Source organism: Eleutherodactylus coqui, chromosome 8, assembly GCF_035609145.1.
Source record: "Eleutherodactylus coqui strain aEleCoq1 chromosome 8, aEleCoq1.hap1, whole genome shotgun sequence".
Taxonomy (NCBI): Eukaryota; Metazoa; Chordata; class Amphibia; order Anura; family Eleutherodactylidae; genus Eleutherodactylus; species Eleutherodactylus coqui.
The window spans coordinates 137,007,847-137,034,102 of record NC_089844.1 but is presented as its reverse complement, the minus strand read 5'-3'; the positions used below and the strand labels follow the sequence as shown (position 1 = coordinate 137,034,102).

Genomic DNA, 26,256 nt, shown 5'->3' with positions numbered 1-26,256 from the left:
TGCCCTGATCCTCTCCCACTGACTCTTCCTACCTTACCGAAGGGGAAAGACATCTCATTAACTCCCAGGCAATGAAAGAGTTGATTTCCGCTAGTCTGGTACAACAAGTCTTCTTCCCAACTCCTGTAGAGTCTTTATAGGTAATGGGATTAACAGAGTTGGGTTTACTATTAAAACATTTTGTGCCGGAGGCTTGTTAATAGTTCCCCGAGCAGCGAGAGGTCTGTGTCCTCAGTCAGCGGAACGGCAACAAGCGCTCGGAAGGATAAGGCTCTCGCTGCCCTTCCTGGCCTTGTAGGATGCTCTTACTCAGCGTAAACCTTATCAGAACAAAGTTCAGTGCTCAGGAGGAGACAACGATACCCTGTCCACTAGTCAAAACCTCCATAACCTATACACAATACTATAGGAAGGCGGTATATTACAGAGGGACCTCCAACCTCAGGGATAAGACTCATATTGTTTGCGTGTGCCCAACTATCGTGTTACTTGTGGGATGAAAAAGTAACACAACTCCAATCCCCATCTCTGATAGTGAAATACATTTTTCTGATGTATTCCCTTCAAATTCCCTGCATTAGATGATAAAATATTTTCCACCTGCAGCCACCACTAGAGGGAGCTTCCTGAAGACAAATGTATACAACTGCCATTTAAAGGTGCTTTCTGGCACTTTGATATTGATGACCTATGATAAGGATAGAACATCCATATCAGATTGGTGGGGGCTGACTTACAGCATCCTAATGAATCAATTAACTGAAGTGGGTTAGTGCTCTGGCGTGAGCCATATTTCCTTCACTATTTAGCAGGCATAGCGCTGTAACTTTTGTAGGGGCTGTGCCTGGTACTGCAGCTCAGTCTCATTCCCTTCAGTCAGCTGATCAGTTGGGAGTCCTGAGAATCAGGATCCTCACTGATCTAACATTAATGACCTATCCCATGAACAGTTTCAGAAAGACCATTTAAAGGGCTTGTTCAGCTTTTAACGATCGATGGCCTAGCCTCCATTGTAGTGAATGGGAAGTATCCAGGCAATACCATACCAGGCCACTGCAGAGAGAAACCCTAAAAGGAAACTCTGCCCACCTGCTGCAGCCAATGGCCGCATGATCTTGCAGATAATTCTGGAAACACTGTGCGGCCATTGGCTGCTGCCGATGGGCAGAGTTTTAGCCATCCCAAGACTTATCGTTCCTGTGCTTTCACGCAGGAGCGATAGTCGTTCAGATCTCTTCCGGCCGCCTCCCTTCATTGTGAACAGGCAGTCCTTCAAAGATGAACAACTGCCTGTTTACACTGAGTGAGAAGCTGCTCATTTATTATGTCATTTCAGTGTTTGTAATCTACTGAGGAGGTCCTTAAAAGGAAACTGCATTAAAGAACCCAGAATCCCCCATAGCAACTATTCATTATGGTGCCCATCAGCATATAATGCCCGGCGTGTCCCTTACCTACAAATGCCCCTGGTAACAAGTGACAACAGCAATGTCCATACTCCATTGTCACTTGTCTTACGAGCGAAGAACTGACCGCTGGTGGCATATAGTGATAACCCTCACAAGCATTTCTGGACGCGAGCGCTTCAGGGGGAAAGATGGCCGCACAGTGGTGCGCAGCATATACCTGTATACATCCAGGACTATAGACTGGCCACTGATCTCTGAGCAGTGAGGTAATCCACAGATCTCTGAACATTTGCTAGAGGAGTTTTCTACGAGACATTTAATCCCAGTGCAACCAGATCTTCTCCCAGCAGCGGACACAATAACACTAATACTGCTGTGTGATGCTTCCCCCAACCACAACCTGACAGCGTCTTGGGGTACTGATCAGCCCGGACAATGCAGATTCCCCCATTTTAAATAGCTCATACTTGTCTTATATAATATGTATGGTGTCCTTGCTCCTTAAAGTATAGGATGTGACCCCCAAACCATTCCCATTGAGCATACAACAGTGACTGCCACAGCACCCTACAAAACCTTAACTGCCCTCCACAGGCAAACCCCAACCTGCCACTGTGACCCCCACAAAACCCAGACCACCATAGTGGCCCCCAATCATTATTGCCACAATACCCCAACACACAAACCCTGAGCTGCCACAGTTCCCCCTGACTGCCAAAGTGCCCCCACAACCATCACCACCACATTACCCCCCACAGTGCCAGCATAAAACCATCCCCCCCACAACCGTCACTGCCAGAGTGTCATCTTAAAGTTACATAAAGCGGTTGTCCGGTTGCCGGAGAATTTTCTTTGTTTTTAATTCTAGGTGCAAATGTGTTAAAATAGCACAAGCAGTGTTACTTACCCGTCCTCTCTCCTGGTAATCCAGCGCTGCAACCACGTGGTCATCGTGGTCTTTGTTATGGAACAGCTACCACATGACCTCTGCAGCCAATCAGAGGCCCCAGCGGTCAGGTGCCGTTCTCCTGGCATCACTACTGAGATGCTGCGAGCCATGATGCCATGAGAACTGCAACACACCTCCACTGCGGCCTCTGATTGGCTGCAGCAACAAGTGGTAGTCATTCCACAACAAAGACTGAGAGGACCACGGGGCTGTAGTGCTAGATCGCCGGGGCAGAGGATGGGCAAGTATCACTACTTTTCTTATTTTAACCCATTTGCACCTATAATTAAAAAAAAAAAGTAAAAATCGTCTGTTGACCAGAGAACCCCTTTACCCCAATGAGAGCCCACCAGGGGGCAGTCATGCCTCCACTGCTGGTTCAATGATAGCAGCAAGGCGCAGCGTTTGTCCCAGCTACCTGCACAGTAGGGGGCACATACATGCACATGGTGCTATGCAGGCAGCAGGGACCAACATCAATACCCGTTGCTGCAGCTAAACCACGCTTGATTGTTTTGGCGCAGGATTTGAAGCCCACGTGCGGAAAAAAAAAATTGATGTCACTTCTTGACGCAGATTCCATACAGAATCCCCGTTGGGAAATCCATGCATGAACACGCTCATTGAAAAAGGCTACATCCACATGCTGATCCGCAGCCGTGGACTTCCATAGCCACGGGAGAAATCCACGGCTCAGCTACACATTTCTGCCGCCGTTTATAGAGGCGAAATCCAAATCAGATTCTGCCATGTGAACATTCCCCAATACAATAATCGTGAGCCTGGTCAAGGGTTAAAGTTTTTAGATGCAAGCCCCCACAAATTACTGTGCATGCAGATGTAGCAGAGTTGATTATGCGATTTCACAGGATGTTGCCTATGGATTTACATAGGACTTTCGTCAAGCGTATTACATTATGTTGGAGAAATGATAAAGATGTAGCAGAGCTGAATTTGTTATGTGTAATACTGAATACAGACAGCCTATGTAAATGTTATGTCACATACCCAGGCTGATACAGAGTAACAAAAAAACGTATTTACACACGACTGGTGCTATGTGCGCGCATCTATACTATACCGGCAACAGCTGTGTATACGAAACAGCGCAGGTGCCCCTTCCTGGGTGACTCACCTGTAGTGCCATCCTCACAGGGCCAAGTGCCTGCCCTTCTTGTACCAGCATGGCATTCCCGGGCAGAACAGAACTATCCGCTGTGCTGGAGAGACTAATTGGGAAGGATGACTAACAGCTCGGAAGGCCAGGAAGCGACTGTGGAGAAGAAAGTGGCTGCTGTTTCTGACCTTGCAACTTGGAGCAGCGTCTCTTTGAACTGGGAGGGGACAAACCTGTCCGGTGTCACGTGCACCCAGGTACACTCCTCCTGTACTTAACTCCTCCAGTACAGAGCGATACCTGCTGGACAGACCGCAGCCTCCTGAGTATATAGATATATAGCACCACGGATACAACCATCCTCGTATCGTACAATGAAAAGTTCCAAAACTTTCTTACAAACTTTGTGTTTCAATTCCTCACCTCCGTTTGCTATCAGAGGATAAAACATAGTAACTCTCATATCTAAGGGTTTGCTACAATGTATCAAGCTGGAGTCTAGGCTGTTAAGGCTCCATTTACACGGCTTGATTGGCGCTAATGTTTCCATTTTCGCATGGCAGATTCAAGATGCATCAGTGATGAGCGATCGTTCATTCCGCCATACTGTTCCAATGCTGAGGGCACCTAAAATCATCGCTGTCGGCAGCACATGAACGATGCGATCACTTGACTAACGGGATTCGCTGGAGCCTTACTCTCTACAGCAAGTCACAAAAAAGGCAATGTTAATCTTGGCCAATCATGGTCAGAATAGGAATGTTTCTCCGTCTGAGTATAAGCGGGCTATCTTACAACATTTCCGTAACTCGCACACTGTGGAAAAGCGCAGCTCGTTCTGCTATGCTGTTTTGGTGACTCCCATAGACTTCTATGGGAGTTGCGGAAAAAATGTAACACAACCTGATTGGCTGTTTCTGTAATCTCAACCACTGCATATACTGTAAGGGAGGACAAAACTTAACATGGATGCGGATCCCACAGGTGGGACCCATACCCATCAGGGTCTTATGTCCTGTAGTTATGCTGTAAAGTCTCCGAGGTTGGAAAACCCCTTTAAGAGACCCTCAGCTGTGAATTACTAGAAGGGAGCTCTCAGGACCCCACTATTTTGGTCTATTCACACTGAATTTGCAGTGTTCCCTTTGTGTAAAGCTCCCAGCGCATACGCTAAACGTATCCCTTCAAATTGCATATGTGGAAACATCCATCAGAGGGAGCGTGAATAGACCCTTAGCCAGAATGGAGAATGGTTCCTCTTCTAGAGGACTAGGTGTGGCTCATTGAATAAATGCCACATACAACTACACCCTGCAGTGGCAATCCCCCCCACCCCCGCAACCACAACTGGTCATCCGGGGTTCCAGGAACCAAAACCCACATCAATCAGTAGATTGACACAGCGACTTCTGGAAAAAAAAACCTAGGAAGCTATACAGATTTTTTTATCCATGAAAGCAAACAATTACATTTCCATTCACTGAAAGCAAACAGAACTCTTTAAGACCACGAAGAAATGAACACTGAACTATATTACAAAGTTGCAAAAACTTTTCTTATACAATAACTGATTCAGTAGATCAGATTTACGATTCTCTAGTCACTATGGACCCCATACACGGTGGACCCTACCCCGTTGGTGAACCTTCATCTATAGCCTTCACGCACAGCAGCCACTACATCACAATCAAGGGAGCAGAATTCTCGTCATTAGCACAATGGTTTTTAGGTAACATCATGGTTTATAGGGCCCACGGCGTTTATTTCCAAACCGCAACTATCTTCTCCCCCCAATTTACCTCAATAGGGGAAACCCAAGAGCCTTGAGAAAAGCATGAAAAATATAAGTATGACTTGACCAAGGTGGAACACAGCGGAGCTCCTTGTATAGACTTTCTGTTACCAAAGAACTGCAATAAGTGAATACAAGCCAAATTCCTCGTACGTCTCTGCAGTGTTTACATTGTACCTCAGGCGGCGAAAGGGGAAAGGATTGCAGAAAATACAAGCTGCTCCCAGCCAGACGTGTGCAGCTCAACCTTCCCGTAAAGAGGAAAAGGAGACAGCGGAAATAGCAGCAAGACAACAGGCCAACACTTATTAGGGGGCGGTACTATAGTAGTTATATTCTTGTACATAGGGGGCAGCATTATAGTAGTTATATTCTTGTACACAGGAGCAGTATTATAGTAGTTATATTCTCGTACATAGGGGGCAGTATTATAGTAGTTATATTCTTGTATATAGGGGGCAGTATTATAGTAGTTATATTCTTGTACATAGGGGGCAGTATTATAGTAGTTATATTCTTGTACATAGGAGCAGTATTATAGTAGTTATATTCTTGTACATAGGGGGCAGTATTATAGTAGTTATATTCTTGTACATAGGAGCAGTATTATAGTAGTTATATTCTTGTACGTAGGAGGCAGTATTATAGTAGTTATATTCTTGTACATAGGGAGCAGTATTATAGTAGTTATATTCTTGTACATAGGGGGCAGTATTATAGTAGTTATATTTTTGTACATAGGGGGCAGTATTATAGTAGTTATAGTCTTGTACATAGGGGACAGTATTATAGTAGTTATATTCTTGTACATAGGAGACAGTATTATAATAGTTATATTCTTGTACATAGGAGGCAGTATTATAGTAGTTATATTCTTGTACATAGGAGACAGTATTATAGTAGTTATAGTCTTGTACATAGGGGAGCAGTATTATAGTAGTTATATTCATCTACATAAGGGGCAGTATTATAGTAGTTATATTCTTGTACATAGGAGACAGTATTATAGTAGTTATATTCTTGTACATAGGAGCAGTATTATAGTAGTTATATTCTTGTACATAGGGGCAGTATTATAGTAGTTATATTCTTGTACATAGGGGGCAGTATTATAGTAGTTATATCCTTGTACATAGGAGACAGTATTATAGTAGTTATATTCTTGTACATAGGGGGCAGTATTATAGTAGTTATATTTTTGTACATAGGGGGCAGTATTATAGTAGTTATAGTCTTGTACATAGGGGACAGTATTATAGTAGTTATATTCTTGTACATAGGAGACAGTATTATAGTAGTTATATTCTTGTACATAGGAGGCAGTATTATAGTAGTTATATTCTTGTACATAGGAGACAGTATTATAGTAGTTATAGTCTTGTACATAGGGGAGCAGTATTATAGTAGTTATATTCTTGTACATAGGAGACAGTATTATAGTAGTTATATTCTTGTACATAGGAGCAGTATTATAGTAGTTATATTCTTGTACATAGGAGGCAGTATTATAGTAGTTATATTCTTGTACATAGGAGCAGTATTATAGTAGTTATATTCTTGTACATAGGAGGCAGTATTATAGTAGTTATATTCTTGTACATAGGGGGCAGTATTATAGTAGTTATATTCTTGTACATAGGAGGCAGTATTATAGTAGTTATAGTCTTGTACATAGGGAGCAGTATTATAGTAGTTATATTCTTGTACATAGGGGCAGTATTATAGTAGTTATATTCTTGTACATAGGGGGCAGTATTATACTAGTTATATTCTTGTACATAGGAGGCAGTATTATAGTAGTTATATTCTTGTACATAGGAGACAGTATTATAGTAGTTATAGTCTTGTACATAGGGGGCAGTATTATACTAGTTATATTCTTGTACATAGGAGGCAGTATTATAGTAGTTATATTCTTGTACATAGGAGACAGTATTATAGTAGTTATATTCTTGTACATAGGGGGCAGTATTATAGTAGTTATACTCTTGTACATAGCGGCAGTATTATAGTAGTTATATTCTTGTACATAGGAGGCAGTATTATAGTAGTTATATTCTTGTACATAGGAGGCAGTATTATAGTAGTTATATTCTTGTACATAGGAGACAATATTATAGTAGTTATAGTCTTGTACATAGGGGGCAGTATTATAGTAGTTATACTCTTGTACATAGGGGCAGTATTATAGTAGTTATATTCTTGTACATAGGGGGCAGTATTATAACAGTTATATTCTTGTACATAGGGGGCAGTATTATAGTAGTTATATTCTTGTACATAGGGGGCAGTATTATAGTAGTTATATTCTTGTACATGGGGAGCAGTATTATAGTAGTTATATTCTTGTACATAGGGGGCAGTATTACAGTAGTTATATTCTTGTACATAGGGGCAGTATTATAGTAGTTATGTTCTTGTACATAGGGGCAATATTATAGTAGTTATACTCTAGTACATAGGGACAGTATTATAGTAGTTATACTTTTGCACATAGGGGGCAGTATTATAGTAGTTATACTTTTGTAGATAGGGGGCAGTATTATAGTAATTCCATTCTTGTACATAGGAGCAGTATTATAGTAGTTACATTCTTGTATATAGGAGCAGTATTATAGTAATTCTATTCTTGTACAGAGGAGGCAGTATTATAGTAGTTATATTCTTGTGCATAGCAGCAGTATTATAGTACTTATATTCTTGTACATAGGGGGCAGTATTATAGTAGTTATATTCTTGTAAATAGGACAGTATTATAGTAGTTATATTCTTGTACATAGGGGGCAGTATTATAGTAGTTATATTCTTGTACATAGGAGGCAGTATTATAGTAGTTATATTCTTGTACATAGGGGGCAGTATTATAGTAGTTATATTCTTGTACATAGGAGGCAGTATTATAGTAGTTATACTCTTGTACATAGGAAGCAGTATTATAGTAGTTATATTCTTGTGCATAGGGGACAGTATTATAGTGGTAATATTCTTGTACATAGGCGAGCAGTATTATAGTAGTTATATTCTTGTATATAGGAGCAGTATTATAGTAGTTATATTCTTGTATATAGGAGCAGTATTATAGTAGTTACATTCTTGTACATAGGAGCAGTATTATAGTAGTTATATTCTTGTACATAGAGGGCAGTATTATAGTAGTTATATTCTTGTACATAGGGGACAGTATTATAGTGGTAATATTCTTGTATATAGGCGAGCAGTATTATAGTAGTTATATTCTTGTACATAGGGAGCAGTATTATAGTAGTTATATTCTTGTACATAGGGGGCAGTATTATAGTAGTTATATTCTTGTACATAGGGGGCAGTATTATAGTAGTTATATTCTTGTACATAGGGGGCAGTATTATAGTAGTTATATTCTTGTACATAGGAGGCAGTATTATAGTAGTTATATTCTTGTATATAGGAGCAGTATTATAGTAGTTACATTCTTGTACATAGGAGGCAGTATTATAGTAGTTATATTCTTGTACATAGGGCCAGTATTATAGTAGTTATATTCTTGTACATAGGGGGCAGTATTATAATAGTTATATTCTTGTACATAGAGGGCAGTATTATAGTAGTTATATTCTTGTACATAGGGGGCAGTATTATAGTAGTTACATTCTTGTAAATAGGAGCAGTATTATAGTAGTTATATTCTTGTACATAGAGGGCAGTATTATAGTAGTTACATTCTTGTAAATAGGAGCAGTATTATAGTAGTTATATTCTTGTACATAGAGGGCAGTATTATAGTAGTTATATTCTTGTACATAGGGGGCAGTATTATAGTAGTTATATTCTTGTACATAGGGGGCAGTATTATAGTAGTTATATTCTTGTACATAGGGGGCAGTATTACAGTAGTTATATTCTTGTACATAGGGGCAGTATTATAGTAGTTATACTCTTGTACATAGGGGCAGTATTATAGTAGTTATATTCTTGTACATAGGGGCAGTATTATAGTAGTTATATTCTTGTACATAGGAGGCAGTATTATAGTAGTTATATTCTTGTACATAGGGGGCAGTATTACAGTAGTTATATTCTTGTACATAGGGGCAGTATTATAGTAGTTATGTTCTTGTACATAGGGGCAATATTATAGTAGTTATCCTCTTGTACATAGGGGCAGTATTATAGTAGTTATACTCTTGTACATAGGGACAGTATTATAGTAGTTATACTTTTGTACATAGGGGGCAGTATTATAGTAGTTATGTTCTTGTACATAGGAGCAGTATTATAGTAGTTACATTCTTGTATATAGGAGCAGTATTATAGTAGTTCTATTCTTGTACATAGGAAGCAGTATTATACTACTTATATTCTGGTACATAGGGGACAGTATTATAGTAGTTATATTCTTGTACATAGGGAGCAGTATTATAGTAGTTACATTCTTGTAAATAGGAGCAGTATTATAGTAGTTACGTTCTTGTAAATAGGAGCAGTATTATAGTAGTTATATTCTTGTACATAGAGGGCAGTATTATAGTAGTTATATTCTTGTACATAGGAGCAGTATTATAGTAGTTACATTCTTGTACATAGAGGGCAGTATTATAGTAGTTATATTCTTGTACATAGGGGCAGTATTATAGTAGTTATATTCTTGTACATGGGGAGCAGTATTATAGTAGTTACATTCTTGTACATGGGGAGCAGTATTATAGTAATTATATTCTTGTACATAGGGGCAGTATTATAGTAGTTATATTCTTGTACATAGGAGCAGTATTATAGTAGTTACATTCTTGTACATAGAGGGCAGTATTATAGTAGTTATATTCTTGTACATAGGGGCAGTATTATAGTAGTTATATTCTTGTACGTAGGAAGCAGTATTATAGTAGTTATATTCTTGTGCATAGGGAGCAGTATTATAGTAGTTACATTCTTGTACATAGGGGCAGTATTATAGTAGTTATATTCTTGTACATAGGGGCAGTATTATAGTAGTTACATTCTTGTAAATAGGAGCAGTATTATAGTAGTTATATTCTTGTACATAGGGGCAGTATTATAGTAGTTATATTCTTGTACATAGGGGCAGTATTATAGTAGTTATATTCTTGTACATAGAGGGCAGTATTATAGTAGTTATATTCTTGTACATAGGGGGCAGTATTATAGTAGTTATATTCTTGTACATGGGGAGCAGTATTATAGTAATTATATTCTTGTACATAGGGGCAGAATTATAGTAGTTATATTCTTGTACATAGGGGCAGTATTATAGTAGTTATATTCTTGTACATAGGGGGCAGTATTATAGTAGTTATATTCTTGTACATAGGAGCAGTATTATAGTAGTTATATTCTTGTACATAGGAGGCAGTATTTTAGTAGTTATATTCTTGTACATAGGAGGCAGTATTATAGTAGGTATATTCTTGTACATAGGAGGCAGTGTTATAGTAGTTATATTCTTGTACATAGAGGGCAGTATTATAGTAGTTATATTCTTGTACATAGGGGGCAGTATTATAGTAGTTATATTCTTGTACATAGGGGGCAGTATTATAGTAGTTCTATTCTTTTACATAGAGGGCAGTATTATAGTAGTTATATTCTTGTACATAGGGGGCAGTATTATAGGAGTTCTATTCTTTTACATAGAGGGCAGTATTATAGTAGTTATATTCTTGTACATAGGGGGCAGTATTATAGGAATTATATTCTATATAGGGTGCAGTATACTAGAAAATTACTTAGCGGATTAAAGGCCCATTTAGACACAACGATTATCGCTCAAAGATAATTGTTCTGTGTAAACGCGCTGCCACTGTCTTATATTATTTTTTGCCCCAAAAAGGGCAGTGTGTCTTATTTTCGGCTGTGATTGGCTCATCGAGCGCCGGCTGTGATTGGCTGCCGGCACTCAATCAGCCAATCATAGCCATTCAGTAAATGACATCACTGAATGGCTGAGATTGGCTCATCGAGCGCCGGCTGTGATTGGCTGTCGGTACTCCAATTAGCCAATCACAGCACTCGCTTTGCTGGAGGCGGGGTATTCAAAGCCCCGTCACCAGCAGAAGCTCCGCTGTGAGAAGAGGAGGTCGCAGCTTACAGCAGCGCCGCCGAAGACCATCGGGACGCCGCAGAGCAGGTGAGTATTGTGGGGTTTTTTGTGGGGCACCTGAGCTAGGTCCTATTTTTTATTTTGGGGAAGGCGGCCTTTTATTTTAAGCCACCCCTGAAACTCTATAGGTCTTATTATTGGGGGAGGACCCTATTTTCGTCGAAACACGGTAGTATTCTTTCAGCTGGTATGCCGCTGGCAGTTCTCAGCGGGACACCAGCTAAAAGTTCTGAGTACAATGCAGCTGTTTGCATATACAAAACAGCTGCTTTATTTTCGCAGCTATCGCGGTGGTGTCCCGCTCGGCCTGCATTAACTCTTAAGTAGCTAATTAGAGTTATGCAAAGATGATCGCTCAAAACTGTCACTCAAACTGTCGTTTGAGCGATTATCTTTCAGTGGAAATGGGCCTTTACAAGGAGTATTTGTGAAGGTTGCTCCACTTTGATTCAGATACTTAGGGGTTTTCACTAGCAAAAAAATATATATATGTTGGTCTCTGATGTTTTCTTACACTTAATTACCTTTATAAAAAGGTGTCTGTCTCCCTAATTACCAGTGTAATTGATGGGGATTTCCACCTTCTTGTGAAACCCTATGCATGTGCATAAGTTAACACTGGTAGTTTCTATTGTGGTAATTATTGCTGTAGACAGGGCATTGTATGCGTCTTTATCACCTTCCACACCTATGTCCTCTTCCTCTAGAGGATGATGTGCAGCTCTATAGAAAGCCTAAAATGCAAACAGGAAGTTTTGTCATGGGGACACAAACTACAGATTCTGGGTTTCCTGCTGAAGGCCCTTTTACACGCAAAGATAATCTTTGAAACGACTGAAAGATTTAGCTATCTATTTCATAAAGTGTTAATAGCTATTAACACTTTACCATCTTCATTTGCATGTAAAAAGACCTCTATGAGTTGTTTGCTGAGCACAGCCTGTGTTTAAACACATTTGGCTGTTTAAACAGCCAGCAGATTGCATTGTTCTCCTCACAGCTAGTGTAAACTTGCCGCGAGGATAACATCCTGCAGCCTTTTGAAAAATGAGCAAAAGCATTCAAATGGAATGTATTTGCTCAGTCTTTCAGCCGCTGAATGATGGATTTTAAGTAACAAGTATCGCTCATTTTTGAGCGATAATCGTTGCATGTAAAAGGGCCTTAACAGTTGATCATGTAGTGGTCTCCGCAGTGGGACCCAATTTACTCAACTTATTACCGGGTTATCTTTAAAGCTGCTATTAGACGGAATGATTATTGTTTACAAAAAAAGCGAAAGTGAACGATTATCGTTTGGTCTAAACACGAGCCAGCGATGAACGAGAATCGTTTGCTCCTTGTTCATTTTCTGCAGGCGTAATAATCATTGTTACCTCGTTCACTTCAAACACTAATCATTCAGCGTTTCACATTCACTTACACAGCAAATGAGAAACACTGAACGATAGTTAACAATTAGAGATGAGCGAACGTACTCGTTTAGGGCGATTTCGCACTCGAGCACCGCTTTTTTCGAGTAACTGACTACTTGGGCGAAAATATTCGGGGGGCGCCGGGGGCGGGGTTGTGGAGCGGGGGATAGCAGTGGGGAACAGGGGAAGCTCTCTCTCTCCCCCCCCCCCCCCACTCCCCTCTGCAACCCCCCGCTCACCCCCGGCGCCCCTCGAATCTTTTCGCCCGAGTAGTCAGTTACTCAAAAAAAGCGGTGCTCGAGTGCGAAATCGCCCTAAACGAGTACGTTCGCTCATCTCTATTAACGATTCTCGGTGAACGAGTTAACGATGAAGCTGCACGAGAGCGAACAAGCTGGTGGGGACGCCGCTCTCTCGTGCAGGCAAGAATCGTTCAGTGTAGAAGCTGCATTACTTGTAAAGGCTGCAGCAAAGCAAACAGCATTATGGAAAGAGGAAATAACACGGAAACACAATTAATTCTAGGGAAAATCCTATTATAAAAGGCTTAAATGTTAACCTGTTGCTTGCTGTACCCAGAGCTGTTAGCTTTCAGAAACTACATTGTATTATTGTCAGCCGATCATGCCTGGTCTGCCTGCTCTCTCTAGGGGCACACAATTATAGAATGGGGTCACTTATCATACAACTCCACTTCAGGACAGCAGAGGGCAGCAGAGGTAAACACTAAGAGTTCAGTATGGAGCGTATAGATGTGATGGACAGGACTATTTACCTGCTAATCAAGATGAAATACTGGCAGCAAACTTCCAGGGTATATACTCAATGTATTCAGCATATCAACACAGCGATGGAGAATAGTAGATATCAGAAGGGAGGCCATAGGTGACTGCAATGCAATGATACCGCCCAGCCTCTTGATTTATGAAGGCCTGGCGGGAGTCCATGCAATAATCACACAAGCGCTCCTGCAGGGCACAGTGATGCGTCAGGAGCCATCATGTCACATAGATCTAAAAGGGACTGTCCAAAATGTAAAACAGTACCACGTCCGTCCCATGGCTGTGCTTGGTATTGCAGCTAGTATTCACTGGAATAGAGATAAGCTGCAATACCAAATATGAACAGGAGTGGCGCGGTTTCTGAAAAAGGAGACAGGCAAAAGCCTTTACGGTGTGGTGTCCACATCATGCTAAAAGCTGGTCATACGTATTAGGTGTATATCAGCTGAAGCCACCAATTTTGGCAGACCATCTTGCGTGTATGGGGGTCTCCTCCAACAGCAGATGTCAGGGGACATAAGTGTCTATGGGCAGCCTAAAGGATCTTCCCACTAGCGTATATCGTCCGGACGTTTTACGCTGTGACCTGATGCACTGGATTCTAATGCATCAGATCACATGGCCGTATTCCTGAGAAGTAAAAGCACCCAGCCGGCCAATATAGCTCCGGGCGTTTTTACGTCGGGTCCAAAAGATAGTCCCGGAACTATCTTTTGGGCCGGAATACGTCAACCACTGCATGGGCTTCTTTGCGAGCCCCTGACAGTGGCCGGAGGGAGTTTAGCAGCGTGGCTGCTTAACTTCCTCCCTCTGCTCTCCTCCCCTGTGCAGGCTCACCTCTGCTCTCCTCCCTGCTCGTTCTTTGCAATGGGAGGGGGCGGAGCTAAGTGACGGCCCTCTCCCGCCCCTTGTGCATAGCCATCAATGGGAGGAGGTGGGACAGGGCAGTGCTTAGTTCTGCCCCCACCCCCATTGCAAAGAACGAGCGGGGAGGATAACAGAGGTGAGCCTGTGATGGGGAGGGAGGGGAAGTGGTGACGGAATGGTGACCTTGGCGCATATGCACCAGACCCCATGCCGTTCGAACGGGCGCACAAACATTACATTTGTGCCCCCGTTCACAAGCTTCTACGCCGCAGATGATGGCGTATATCTGCCGACCGTGAAAACGACGGCCGATATACGCTCGTGGGAAAGAGCCCTTATGGTGCGTTCACTTCAAGTCTGCAACTACAAATGTATTAGTTCTCTGGGGGGGCGCTCACACCGGGCAGATCTGATGAGGAGTTTACACGGTGGAAGAAATGCACACAAAGTGCCAGGTTCAATTGTAGGAGTGAAATCCACTGCAGATCCACATCAAGAACCCGCAGGGAGCAGATTTGTTGTAGATGTGCAACATATGTGCATGTGAACACAGCCTGAAAGAGCCAAAACATCTGTAGTTGTTGTATAAATATAGTCACTGAACAACCTGCGGTGTAACAACAAACAGGAGACAGTCCATCATCTGCGCTGTGCTCATTAATACAGCAGCTGCAGCCCGGATTATATCTCAGAGCGGCGTGCAGGCTGCAGATCTGAAATCACCCAGAAATATGTATATTCCATTAGATAGAAGCTCAGCTGGTATGGATGCATCAATGACACCACCAGCAGAATAGTGAGTGCAGCCCTGGAGTATAATACAGGATGTAACTCACGATCAGTACAGGATAAGTAATGTATGTACACAGTGACTCCACCAGCAGAATAGTGAGTGCAGCTCTGGAGTATAATACAGGATGTAACTCAGGATCAGTACAGGATAAGTAATGTATGTACACAGTGACTCCACCAGCAGAATAGTGAGTGCAGCTCTGGAGTATAATACAGGATGTAACCCAGGATCAATACAGGATAAGTAATGCATGTACACAGTGACTCCACCAGCAGAATAGTAAGTACAGCTCTGGAGTATAATACAGGATGTAACTCAGGATCAGTACAGGATAGGTAATGTATGTACACAGTGACTCCACCAGCAGAATAGTGAGTGCAGCTCTGGAGTATAATACAGGATGTAACTCAGGATCAGTACAGGATAAGTAATGTATGTGCACAGTGACTCCGCCAGCAGACTAGTGAGTGCAGCTCTGGAGTATAATGCAGGATGTAACTCAGGATCAGTACAGGATAAGTAATGTATGTACACAGTGATTCCACCAACAGGATAGTGAGTGCAGCTCTGGAGTATAATACAGAATGTAACTCAGGATCAGTACAGGATAAGTAATGTATGTACACAGTGATTCCACCAACAGGATAGTGAGTGCAGCTCTGGAGTATAATACAGGATGTAGAGGATTTTTAGATGTAATGCACCTAAGGCCAGACGAGCAGCCAGAAAAACTAACCTCAAATGCTGCCAGGTCATCAAAATCAACAGAGCAGGCTGGTTCCTCCTCAGAAGGGTATCCCATGTCATACAGCTGCATGTCCAAATCTGTGGAATAAATCGGAATTAGAATGAGATTGTTATCATTAATAAGGAAATCTGCTAATCAGATAATATCAAATGAAACAGGATTCAGTACTGCCACCACTTACTCTAAAGCACGTCAAACTCAATGCCCGCGGGTGGAATCCAGACCACCATATCATTTTATGTGGCCCGCGAAGTCCAGGGCAGAAGAACTGGTTCTCCACTTTCCCTACAGGACATAGCCAGCACGATGCCAGCACAGGCAGCAGGTGCCATCTTGGATTCTGACCTGTGGCGTGCTCCTTACACCACCACACAGGTGGTGGCACAACTCTGCCAGCTATAACCGGGCACCCTAGCTACCCTCCAAGGTAGGAAAATTCGTGCTGAAGAGGTCGAAGGGGAAAAACAGCATCATAGTGCATAAAGCTCCATAGCCATGTTAAAGAGGGATCATTTCACACAGAAGTATGCAGTTTTGGTCCGTGAAACATGAAGCGTTTTCACAGACCGAAACTGCGTACTCACTGGGCATTTATCACAGACCTAAATTTGGAATGTGGAAAAAATGGGAGAATTTAGGACCCTCAACTATTAGCGAGAACAGCTACACATAGAGCTTCTCGCTCTGGAAGACAATATGTCAGTTCATTACATATCTGAATGTGGATTTCTATCGGGAATCTGTAATACTTCCTTTCTCCAGCGGAGGTGCTGCAGGAAAACTGCGCTTCTACTGCCAGGTCACCCTGCAGTTTGCACATGTTTGAAGGAGAACCCAGCAGAAGGTCACTCTTACCCGCTTATCATGGGGAAGCATTCTAACAAAAGGAAACATTTGCCTGGCGGGTCTATTAAACCTGCAGAGATGAAAATTACCCGATTCCAGGCAAACCCTTCCTAATATGCCCCACTATACAGTCCTATAATTGTGTTATTACAGGCTAAGGAAAACGTGAAGAGAATTTACTAAAATGTAGGATTTTTTTTTTGAAGCTGGAGAATAGAACATTCTGATCTACCTAAATTTCCAAGCTGGAGGCCAGAAATAATATTTTATGATATACAGTCTCCAGGCGCTCTAATGCTGGCTTTAAAGGAAACTTCAAGTCATAAAGATGAGGTAACCGCTGCCAGGTCTGAGGTGGTTTCCGTCATAAATACAACCTTAAATGCTATGTACGGCAAGGAGTTAAGCCTTCTTGTGGCTTTTCATCCCCACCCAGTTGACATGGAGCAAGGTTTTAGAAATTCTAGTTATATAGGGGTCTCCTTCAAGGTGCTGCCCTCCTTTTAACTCCTCTCTGAGAACTATAATCAGGGCACCGCCATACAGTGCTCAAACAATACCAACATACAGAGACAAAAAAAACAGCTCTGTACATAGCGTTGCCACTTGGCCGGTAATTTATTCTGGAGGTCAATGCCGGTATTTATCTTTTACCGGCCATATTAAAAGCCGATAAAAAATAATTATGCGGTGTGAGCACCTCTGGCCGGCAAGCAACCATATCATCAACTCACTCTGAAGTTTCCGTCAGGACGCCTCCGCTGCTGTAGCGTTCAGAGAAGTTAATCATTCCTTCCCCCCGCCATCTGCGTTCTCGCATGTACCGTACTCAGCGCAGATGCCAGGGGGTGGAATGAGGATGGTTTCTGAGGGCTGTAGCGGTGTCCCAACAGAAATGTCAGAGTGAATTACATTGATTGATGATGCAGCTGCTGTCCCACTGGAGGCTCGGGTGGGGAGGGAACTTAGAGGGGACCCTGTTACTACTAGGACCACTAAGGGGGGCCCTATTATTGCTTCAGCCACTAAAAGAAGGCACCATTACCGATGTAGCCACTAAAAGGGGGCACTACTACTACTGTATCCACTAAAAGGGCCACTATTACTTCTGGGACCTCTAAAGGGGCACCATTACTTCTGGGACCACTAAAGGGGGCACCATTAATTCTGGGGCCACTGAGAGGAGGTACTATTACTACTAGGGCCACTGCAATAATGAAGATAAAATGATACGTTATCATAAACTATATGTCTTTACGTATACGTATGTCCTGGGTGTGTGGGGTTTGTATGGAGCGAGATCGGGAGCCAAAAGGTGTTTGAAAGCCGACATCCAACCGCAACAACTGCAAATCAATGTTTATGCTGATCACGGCTCTTAACCTTTTAAATGCCATTGTCTTCTTCTGAAGTCCCCTAGGGCTGCCATGAATTTCTGCCTGTTTAGACTTGCCTGCAACATGTGTTAATACAATACCATATACTGCAATCCTGAAGTATTTCGGTATATGGCATAAGTAATCAAACAATCACAAATTAAAGTCCCCTTAGAGGACCTAAAAAACAAAAAACGTGAAAATAAGTGACAAAAGTTCTTTGGTTATTGTAAATAATAAAAGATACTAAAAGTAAAAAAAAACAAAAAAAAAAACAACCTTTCCCTGTATGTATAAAAATATATATTTGGCATCATCATGTCTGTAAATGTTCAGTTTATCAAAGTAACACATTATTTATCTCACACAGGAAACAGCATTATAATAAAAAAAAAATACAGAACGATAGAATTGCGCTTTTTTGATCACCTCGTCCCCAAGAAAAAATCTAATAAAAAACGATCAAAAAGTTGTATGTACTCCAAAATGTTAAAAGGTTTTCTGCACATCATACGGTATATTAAATAGTACCATTGGAAAATAAAACCTGTCCTGCAAAAAATGAGCTCTCAGATAGCTAAAACGGCGGAATAATAGAAGAGAGGTATCATTTTTTGAACATGGGGAGGAGAAACCAAAACGAAAAAAAAAAACAGCGGACAGCATCGTTTAGGGGTTAATCTATCTTCTTGTGGCCTATGAACAATATAATGTACAATCTATACCCAATCAGTCACGAATCAGTCAGGATCCAAAAGCCCATTTTAGGTCTTTGTCTCAATGCTCCTCCTCGGACTGGAAATCAAACCATGCGATTCTTCTGAAGTAAGGTCCTCTGAAGGGCTAAACATGAAGAGGAACAACTGCCTTGGCAGCCGTGGAAGATGACCCACCCATTCTCAGAGCAGTTTATACGCCTTTTCAGGTTTCCTACAGGCATGGGAGTGTATAGGAAACCGGTCTCCCAGCTCGCTGATCATATCAGTCTTACAACAAACCACTGACTTGTTCACTGCTACTTTCCAAATGCAAATTTCAGCCGCTAATGGTTAATGGATCTGCCTCATGTACACGTGGGGATGAGGATGGGGCGAGGAACAGGCAAATATTTCTGGCTCAAGAGTTTAGTATGGAAATGGCTGCACCTATTTTCATTCCAATGAACTCTAAAGAAGTCCTCAGTCTTTTCTATCCATCCAATTCTAGATGCTACTCTATCTGCCACTAGTCAGGGCCTTTGAAAACAGGCTGATGGCTATAAACATGAGCAGTTGTATTCTGGCTAGTGTCCAGAAGGAGACAAAAATTATTAGAAGCCATCATATCATCGTTCATGTGCAGTTCTCTCTCCAAGCAGCTCTATCTGCCTCTCTCAGAGTGGGAAATCTCAGCACAATTTGAAACACCAGCTAGTTACAGTTACACATGGTCAGATGTCTTACAATGCACCAAATGTTCTATCTTGGTTGTATCATCCTGATAGAATAATACTGTTTCGTATTTCAACCTATACTAGCCATGAAAATTTATTTATATGCAAAAATGGCGGCCAGTTTACCAGTTTCAGCAAATACAAATTATTGATTATAAAATGAAAAATGAAGCAATTTGTTATTTTTATACTTTATATATCAGCTCCTCGCAGTGTTCAAGATCTCTGCTTGCCGGCATTGAATTAGGATCTTCAATACTTGCCAAAGTTGAAATTTCATTCAGGTCATGTAGCGATCAGGGTGCCTTCACACTGCCGATCGCGATATCGCTGCAGGTTTTTTTTAACACAAATGTCAAGAGGACTTTCTTATGTTAAAAATGCATCGCACAAAAATCGCAAAGCACAAACCTGCGATGTTTGTGTGATGTGTTTTTAACATCAGAAAGTCCTCTTGACATTTGTGTTAAAAAAAACGCAGTGATATCGCGATCACAAGTGTGAAGGCACCCTCACACAGATTGATGGCTTGCTACAAGTTCTGATATTTGTATCTGTGTGATCATCACATGATTTTCCTCCTCCTCATGATATAAGCAATGGAAAGGCGGGAAGGGGGCAGAGCTAATTCCCGAAACTTAGCCCCGCCCCTGTTCCGCCTCCTCTCATTGCAAATAGTGCAGAGGGGCAGAGAGGGGGTGGAGAGGAGGCAGAGAGGGGGCGGAAGCTCAGAGCACTGCTCCTGGCTCTTCCAGCCTCCTCCCCCTGCAGAGAGAGACGCCGTATATCGGCTGAGCGTGAAAACCCGGCCGATATATGGTTGTCTGAATGCACCCTACGGCTGGGTTCCGCACGGAAATTCCGCAGGCATTTTTAAACCTGAGACTAAGCAGCAAAGTGGACGAGATTTGCAAAAATCTAGTTCACACACTGCAGACAGCCCACTGAGGACAAGCTGCGCAGAATTCTAATCCGCGACATGTCAATTGTATTACCGTTTCCGCTGCGGGCTCTCTACGAGGAGAGACTTCTGCAGTGGAATGCAGGCGGAAGAGCCACTTTAAACCCACGCCAAATAGCACAGGTTTTGAAACAGCCTTTCCGCTGCGGAAAACTTGCGGAATTTCAATGCGGTCCCGCTGCAGACATTCTGTAATATTTCCGTCCCATGGGAACCCAGCCTCATGGCCCTTTAAAAAAACAGATGACTGTTACGGTACACGCTTCAGCTGTCTCAACGATAATCACACTGATGCTTTTACACAGGATTAGAGATGAGCGAGCGTACTCACTGAGGGCAAATACTCGAACGAGTATTGCCGTTTGCGAGTACCTGCCCGCTCATCTCAAAAGATTCGGGTGGCGGCGGGGAGGAACAGGGGAAGGGGGGGGGGGATCTCTCTCTCTCTCTCTCCCCCCCCACACTCCCCCCTGCTCACTCCCGAAACTCACCCCCTCCGGCACCCAAATCTTTTGAGACGAGCGGGCAGGTACTCGCAAAAGGCAATACTTGCTCAAGTATTTGCCCTTAGCGAGTATGCTCACTCATCTCTACACAGGAGCGATGATCACTCCATGAATGAGGCGGAGCACGCTGGAAATCACTTCCATTAACAATAAAAAGGCAGTCGTTCATTGATGAACGACTGCCTGTTTATACAGGTCAATCGTCGTTTCACTTTTATGCCTGCACGATCTGAACAATAAAGGTAAGCGAACGACTTATCACTTGTCATTTAGTCGCTGGCAGCATTTACACTCGGCAATTATCATTCAGATGCCGCGATCCAGCGAGAATGTTAATGATATAGTTGCCCCGTGTAAAAGAGCCTTTACACGAGACAGTGTTAAATGCGCCAGATTCATCATAGCAGCTCTGCTGAATGATAAACTTGGTGAATTTCAAGACCGTGCAGCTCTAAGTAGACCACATTTTAGTTGGCTTAGTTTGCGCCAAAAATTACACCAAAATTTTGGTGCAATTTTGCACAATTTAGGCCATGCCCACCTTTTCTTATGAAGGAACACCCCTTCGTCAGACACCACAAATTTAAAAACAAAATGTCCAAAAGTGTCTATTACACATAGTAAATGTGGCACAAAGCATGTTGGGACAGTTTCCTACTGCAATTTGCACCAGAAAACTGTCACATTTTCAATAGTAAATAAGCCCCAAAGTATGTTAGAAAATAGCCACATTTCCTGAAACCCGGACCCCAGAGAGCAGCATGTTATGACAAATATGGCAGTACGCACCTTCACTCTGGATTTCAGAGATGCCTCGATAAAAGTCACGAAAATTAATAACCCCCAGGCCAGCTGGATCCAGGTAACCAGTGAGATATTTAACCTGTTAGGAGAAAGAAAATGGAATTACAGGGATTAAAGCAGATCTGAGATTACAAATCTAAAGCCGCTCACACATCTGATTATTGGATTGTGCATAGAACATCAGGAGATAAGCGGCTGCTAGATACCCGTTTATGATCAGGAGAACTAAAAGTATCCGGTCAGACACTATCAGGACTCGTTTACATCGGGGTCTTTGTTTTCTGTTCTGCTGTTCCATCAGCAGAATAGCAAAACGGAGAAAAATGTTTTAGTTTTAGTTCCCATTGCTTTCAATGGGCTTTTCGTAGCGTCAGTTCTGCTCAGTTTGGTACCATTCCATCTGCTCCCCATTTTTGTAACAGAAAAAATTAGCGCAGAATGCAGCACTTTATTTTTTTTACAGAAAAAAAAAAAAACTGAAAGAAAACGAAAAGGACTCTTCTGCTTTTTTTTTATTCCTTCAATGGATGACACAACTAAAGCCCCATTTACATGCAACGATTAACGCTTAAAATTCATCCAAACTCTTCGGCTGAACGATGATTTTTAGGTGAGCATAAAATCCATCGTTGAGCCGGAAAGATAGCAGGGGGCCCCCAGCATGCTATGTTCTCCACGAGAGTAGCGGATTACATTGTATTCAGCCGACAGCCTGTAGCAGCCCTTGCAAAGACAATGCAGCTGAGTGCAAAGTCCAGACCACATGCTGGGATTTGCAAACAGCTGCTGGAGGCTCGTTTACATGCAAATGGAGCTGATCAAGTGCTAATAGGCATTAGTGCCCATTAGTACTTTATGCAAAATGCTCGCTAGAACTGTTAATCGTTTGAAAGACTGTCTTTGCGTGTAAATGAGCCTTAACAGAAAAAGGTTCTGTTTGGCTCCGCTTTTGTTGTCCGTTCAGTTTTTAAATGAGCGTGTGCGAAGAAGAAAAGACAAAATGGATACATCAAAAATGGAAGTAAACAAAACAAAAACAAACTGATAGAAATGGCCCTTTTTTTTTTTTTTTTTTTTTTTACCAGTTCTGGTACAAAAAAACCCCAAAACTGCAAACTATCATTTTCGTTTGTTTTAGTTATAAATCTGTTTTGCTATTAGTTTCATTTTTTTAATGGATCCATTGATAGGAGATGAGTGATGGAGAGGTGCCCAGTAGCCGCTTATCCCCACTCTATTAACCCGAACTTGCACGTTCTGCTTAGGCTATATTCACACATGTGCTAAGGGATTCCATTTTCCTGCTCCAGAATGAAAGTAAGAAAGGGGAATCCCCCGGCCAAATGGATTTGCTTTACGATGGAACTGAACTTCCCCCAACAGAGCCCAATGACTATAAAGGGGTCAGTTTGGTTGCTGTTCAGCTGTCCGGGGTTTTAAGAGACGAATGCACGCAGGACTTTTTCACCTGACAGCTTATGTCGGATCTCCGACGGAGCCTCCGAACTCAGACGTGAAGTACCCTAAGCTGAATGTACGTATAGGTTAGGGCTGATAAATACATTCAGCCTGTACCACCGCCATATCGATGTCCGCATACATTTCTACAATCTGAATATGTGCTTTCAAAACCAGATAACCCGGGCGAGGCAAGACAACGATTCCTATATGCCTCCAGAAGATCTGATGTACAGAGCAGATACATCCTGGCTCCCTCGGAATTAACCCTTCACATGACTCCTTCACCTCTTGGTAAAGTTGGGTGATCGCTGCCATGGCTCGTCATGCAAGCGTCCCATACTCCAGAATAGCAAGTACATCAGTGACTTGACGCATCAGAATCTGACAGCTGGGTGACAACCCATGTGGGAGCTCCAAAGGCAGAGTCACGGGTTGTCATTGAGACGGAACAGATTAACCCCGCGCTTGCAGGTCTTCAGCACTAGCAGAGTAATCATGATGCAATTTCTTACATGCCATGCTCAGGCTGGCACCCACCCACACACAGCGGGTGATCAATCTGCACTGCAAGCTCCCAGGATGGCATCATAACATTATATACTCAAGTGAATAATGGCCATATGGGGAGCTTTCGTTTGAGGAAATGGCCGTAAACATTGGCTAGTTGATGCCTGAACAATCGTCTGACTGACAGCCATATTGTTCCCCAACTGTCCTATAAACATGTACGGAATTTCTACGGAGGGATGGAGACAAGCTGTCGTCCTAGCGCTGCTTATCTCCCAGACAGGTACACGTTGTCTAATCCTGGTGTCCCGATAGCAATTCTCTCCTCCCATACATTAGACTGACGGAAAATCCCATCAAAATGTCTAATAAATGGAGGGGGAGGGGTCTATCAATATTGTCGCTCGTATAGACCTATATCTGATAAAGCCATATTCACCGCATCTAGCGCTGATATAACACCATGAAAGTAACATATAAAGAGTTAACTACATAGCAAATAGTTTTAAACGGGTTTTCTGGACAAACCTATCCTCATTACCTTCAATGACGGCCATGTCTGCAGTAACGAGCAGCAGCCACTAGACAAGAGTCGGAGCTAACCGCATCCGCTCCGTACCCATGTGTTGTGGCGCTAACGCCCAATCAGCAGGTGACCCCAGCCGATGAATTATTTTGATGATCTATCTGGCGGATAGTATTTCCCCTTTAAAGGCTTTATATAGCATTTGAAAAACATGACTGCTTTCTTCTATAAAACAGCGCCACACGTGCCTACAGGCTGTGTGTGTTATTGCAGCTCATCCCTATTCATTTCAATGAACTGGGCTGCAAAACCAGATGCAACCTGCGGACAGGTGTGGCACTGTTGCCCCACCAACATTTAGCATCTATCCACAGGACTGCAGATAAATGGTCGACTGCTAGGGTCTCCCAAGGACCACGAGAACGGCATACCACCTAATCAACGGAGCATGTGTGACTAACACTCCATTCACTTCTACGGGACTGAGGGCTCATTCACGCAGGCGTATGCAGCTTCCGGTCCGTGAATACGCAGCACTTTCATAGACCGTGTATTTCCTACATCTCTGGCCCCGCTTATGGGGCTTTTTTAGTTTACGTACGCCAAAAAAATAAAATGTAAGCAGTTCCTTTGAGTTAATGCGTAAATACGTAGTGAATACGGATGTATCATGCGCGTTCACATATGCCAATGATTTGAGTCGTAATACGGACTAAAATGGGACTTGTTACGTTTTGGGGGGGGGGGGGGTTATGTGCATGAAAAACACAGGTATGATTACTCCAATGTAAATGAATGGGGATTCAGCACCCTGTATCACTCACGTTAGAAATACGTGTATAATACAGGATATTTACGCCTGTGTGAATGAGCCCCGAGGGAGGTAAGCTAAGCACTGGAGACCGTGAATAGGGTCACCCATGCGCACCGCTGCTCTGTTCACTGATCAATCCTCTATCACCTACCCTATAGACAGCCATAGACATCTTAAGGGGTTTTTAGACGGAACGATTATCGTTCGGTCTAAACGTGCGCCAAAGACAAGCAATAATCGTTCACTGTTTAGCTTATGCAGGCATTAAAATCACGGTTGGCTCGTTCACTTCTCATTCGGTTTAACCAGCGCTCGTTCAGTTCCTGTCATTCACTTATACAGCGAATGTAACAGACAGGGCGAGTCCGAACGATTTCTCGCGTGACGTATCCGCAGGTCTAAACAGGGAGGGAACGAGGATGTCACTCGCTCGTTCAAAACAATCGTCTAGCAGGACCCAAAGGCACCTTTCACCCAGGACGGAATATTCTGCAATAGCGTTATGGAATATGTCCGCCTGTGGAATAATTAGCGCCAAAATCTGCGCGTTTGTGTGCGGAGAGGAAAACGGCAGAATCCGGATGACAATTCTGTGTCAAAATCAGCAGTTTTTATGTGGCTTTTATTGTGGATTTCAGTCACGACATTCCACAAGGCGGTTGCGGAATATTCCGTCCCCTGTGAAAGATCCCTACGGGTAAAAGCGATCATGTTGCCCATAGCAACCAATTCCCATCTCCTTTCTTCAACGCAGTTTAAATGATGAATTCTAAATGGTTGCTACAGGCAACACGGCCGGTACAGGGCGATATATGTGAGGCCCAATTCATAAACCCACAAAATGGCCGCTTCCCTTGTGACTGGCCACAGATGCCCCTGACTGGAATATAGTCTGACAGGAGAATGGTGGAAGAGGAGCGCCGTAGTCACTGCCAGGGGAGTTTCAGTGGATTAAACTAAAAAAAATGGCCGTCAAGGCAAAGAAAAGGGGAATTTGGGGAATGAATTGATGAGTCAAGCGGTTTGTCATTGACCTAGTCCTGTCAGGGACATG

General features: G+C 42.6%; 1 protein-coding gene across 2 annotated transcripts in view; it reads right to left on the bottom strand.

Annotated features, from left to right (window-relative positions):
• RAB11FIP3 (RAB11 family interacting protein 3) overlaps nucleotides 1-26,256 on the bottom strand; it is a 77,296-nt gene that overhangs the window by 27,294 nt on the left and 23,746 nt on the right. For both annotated transcript variants that reach the window (XM_066576515.1, XM_066576516.1), the window contains exons 2-3: nucleotides 21,880-21,973; nucleotides 15,958-16,046 (exon numbers count right to left, since the gene is read on the bottom strand). In XM_066576515.1, coding sequence (XP_066432612.1) covers nucleotides 15,958-16,046; nucleotides 21,880-21,973 — 183 coding nt within the window. The remainder of the gene's footprint in view (nucleotides 1-15,957; nucleotides 16,047-21,879; nucleotides 21,974-26,256) is intronic.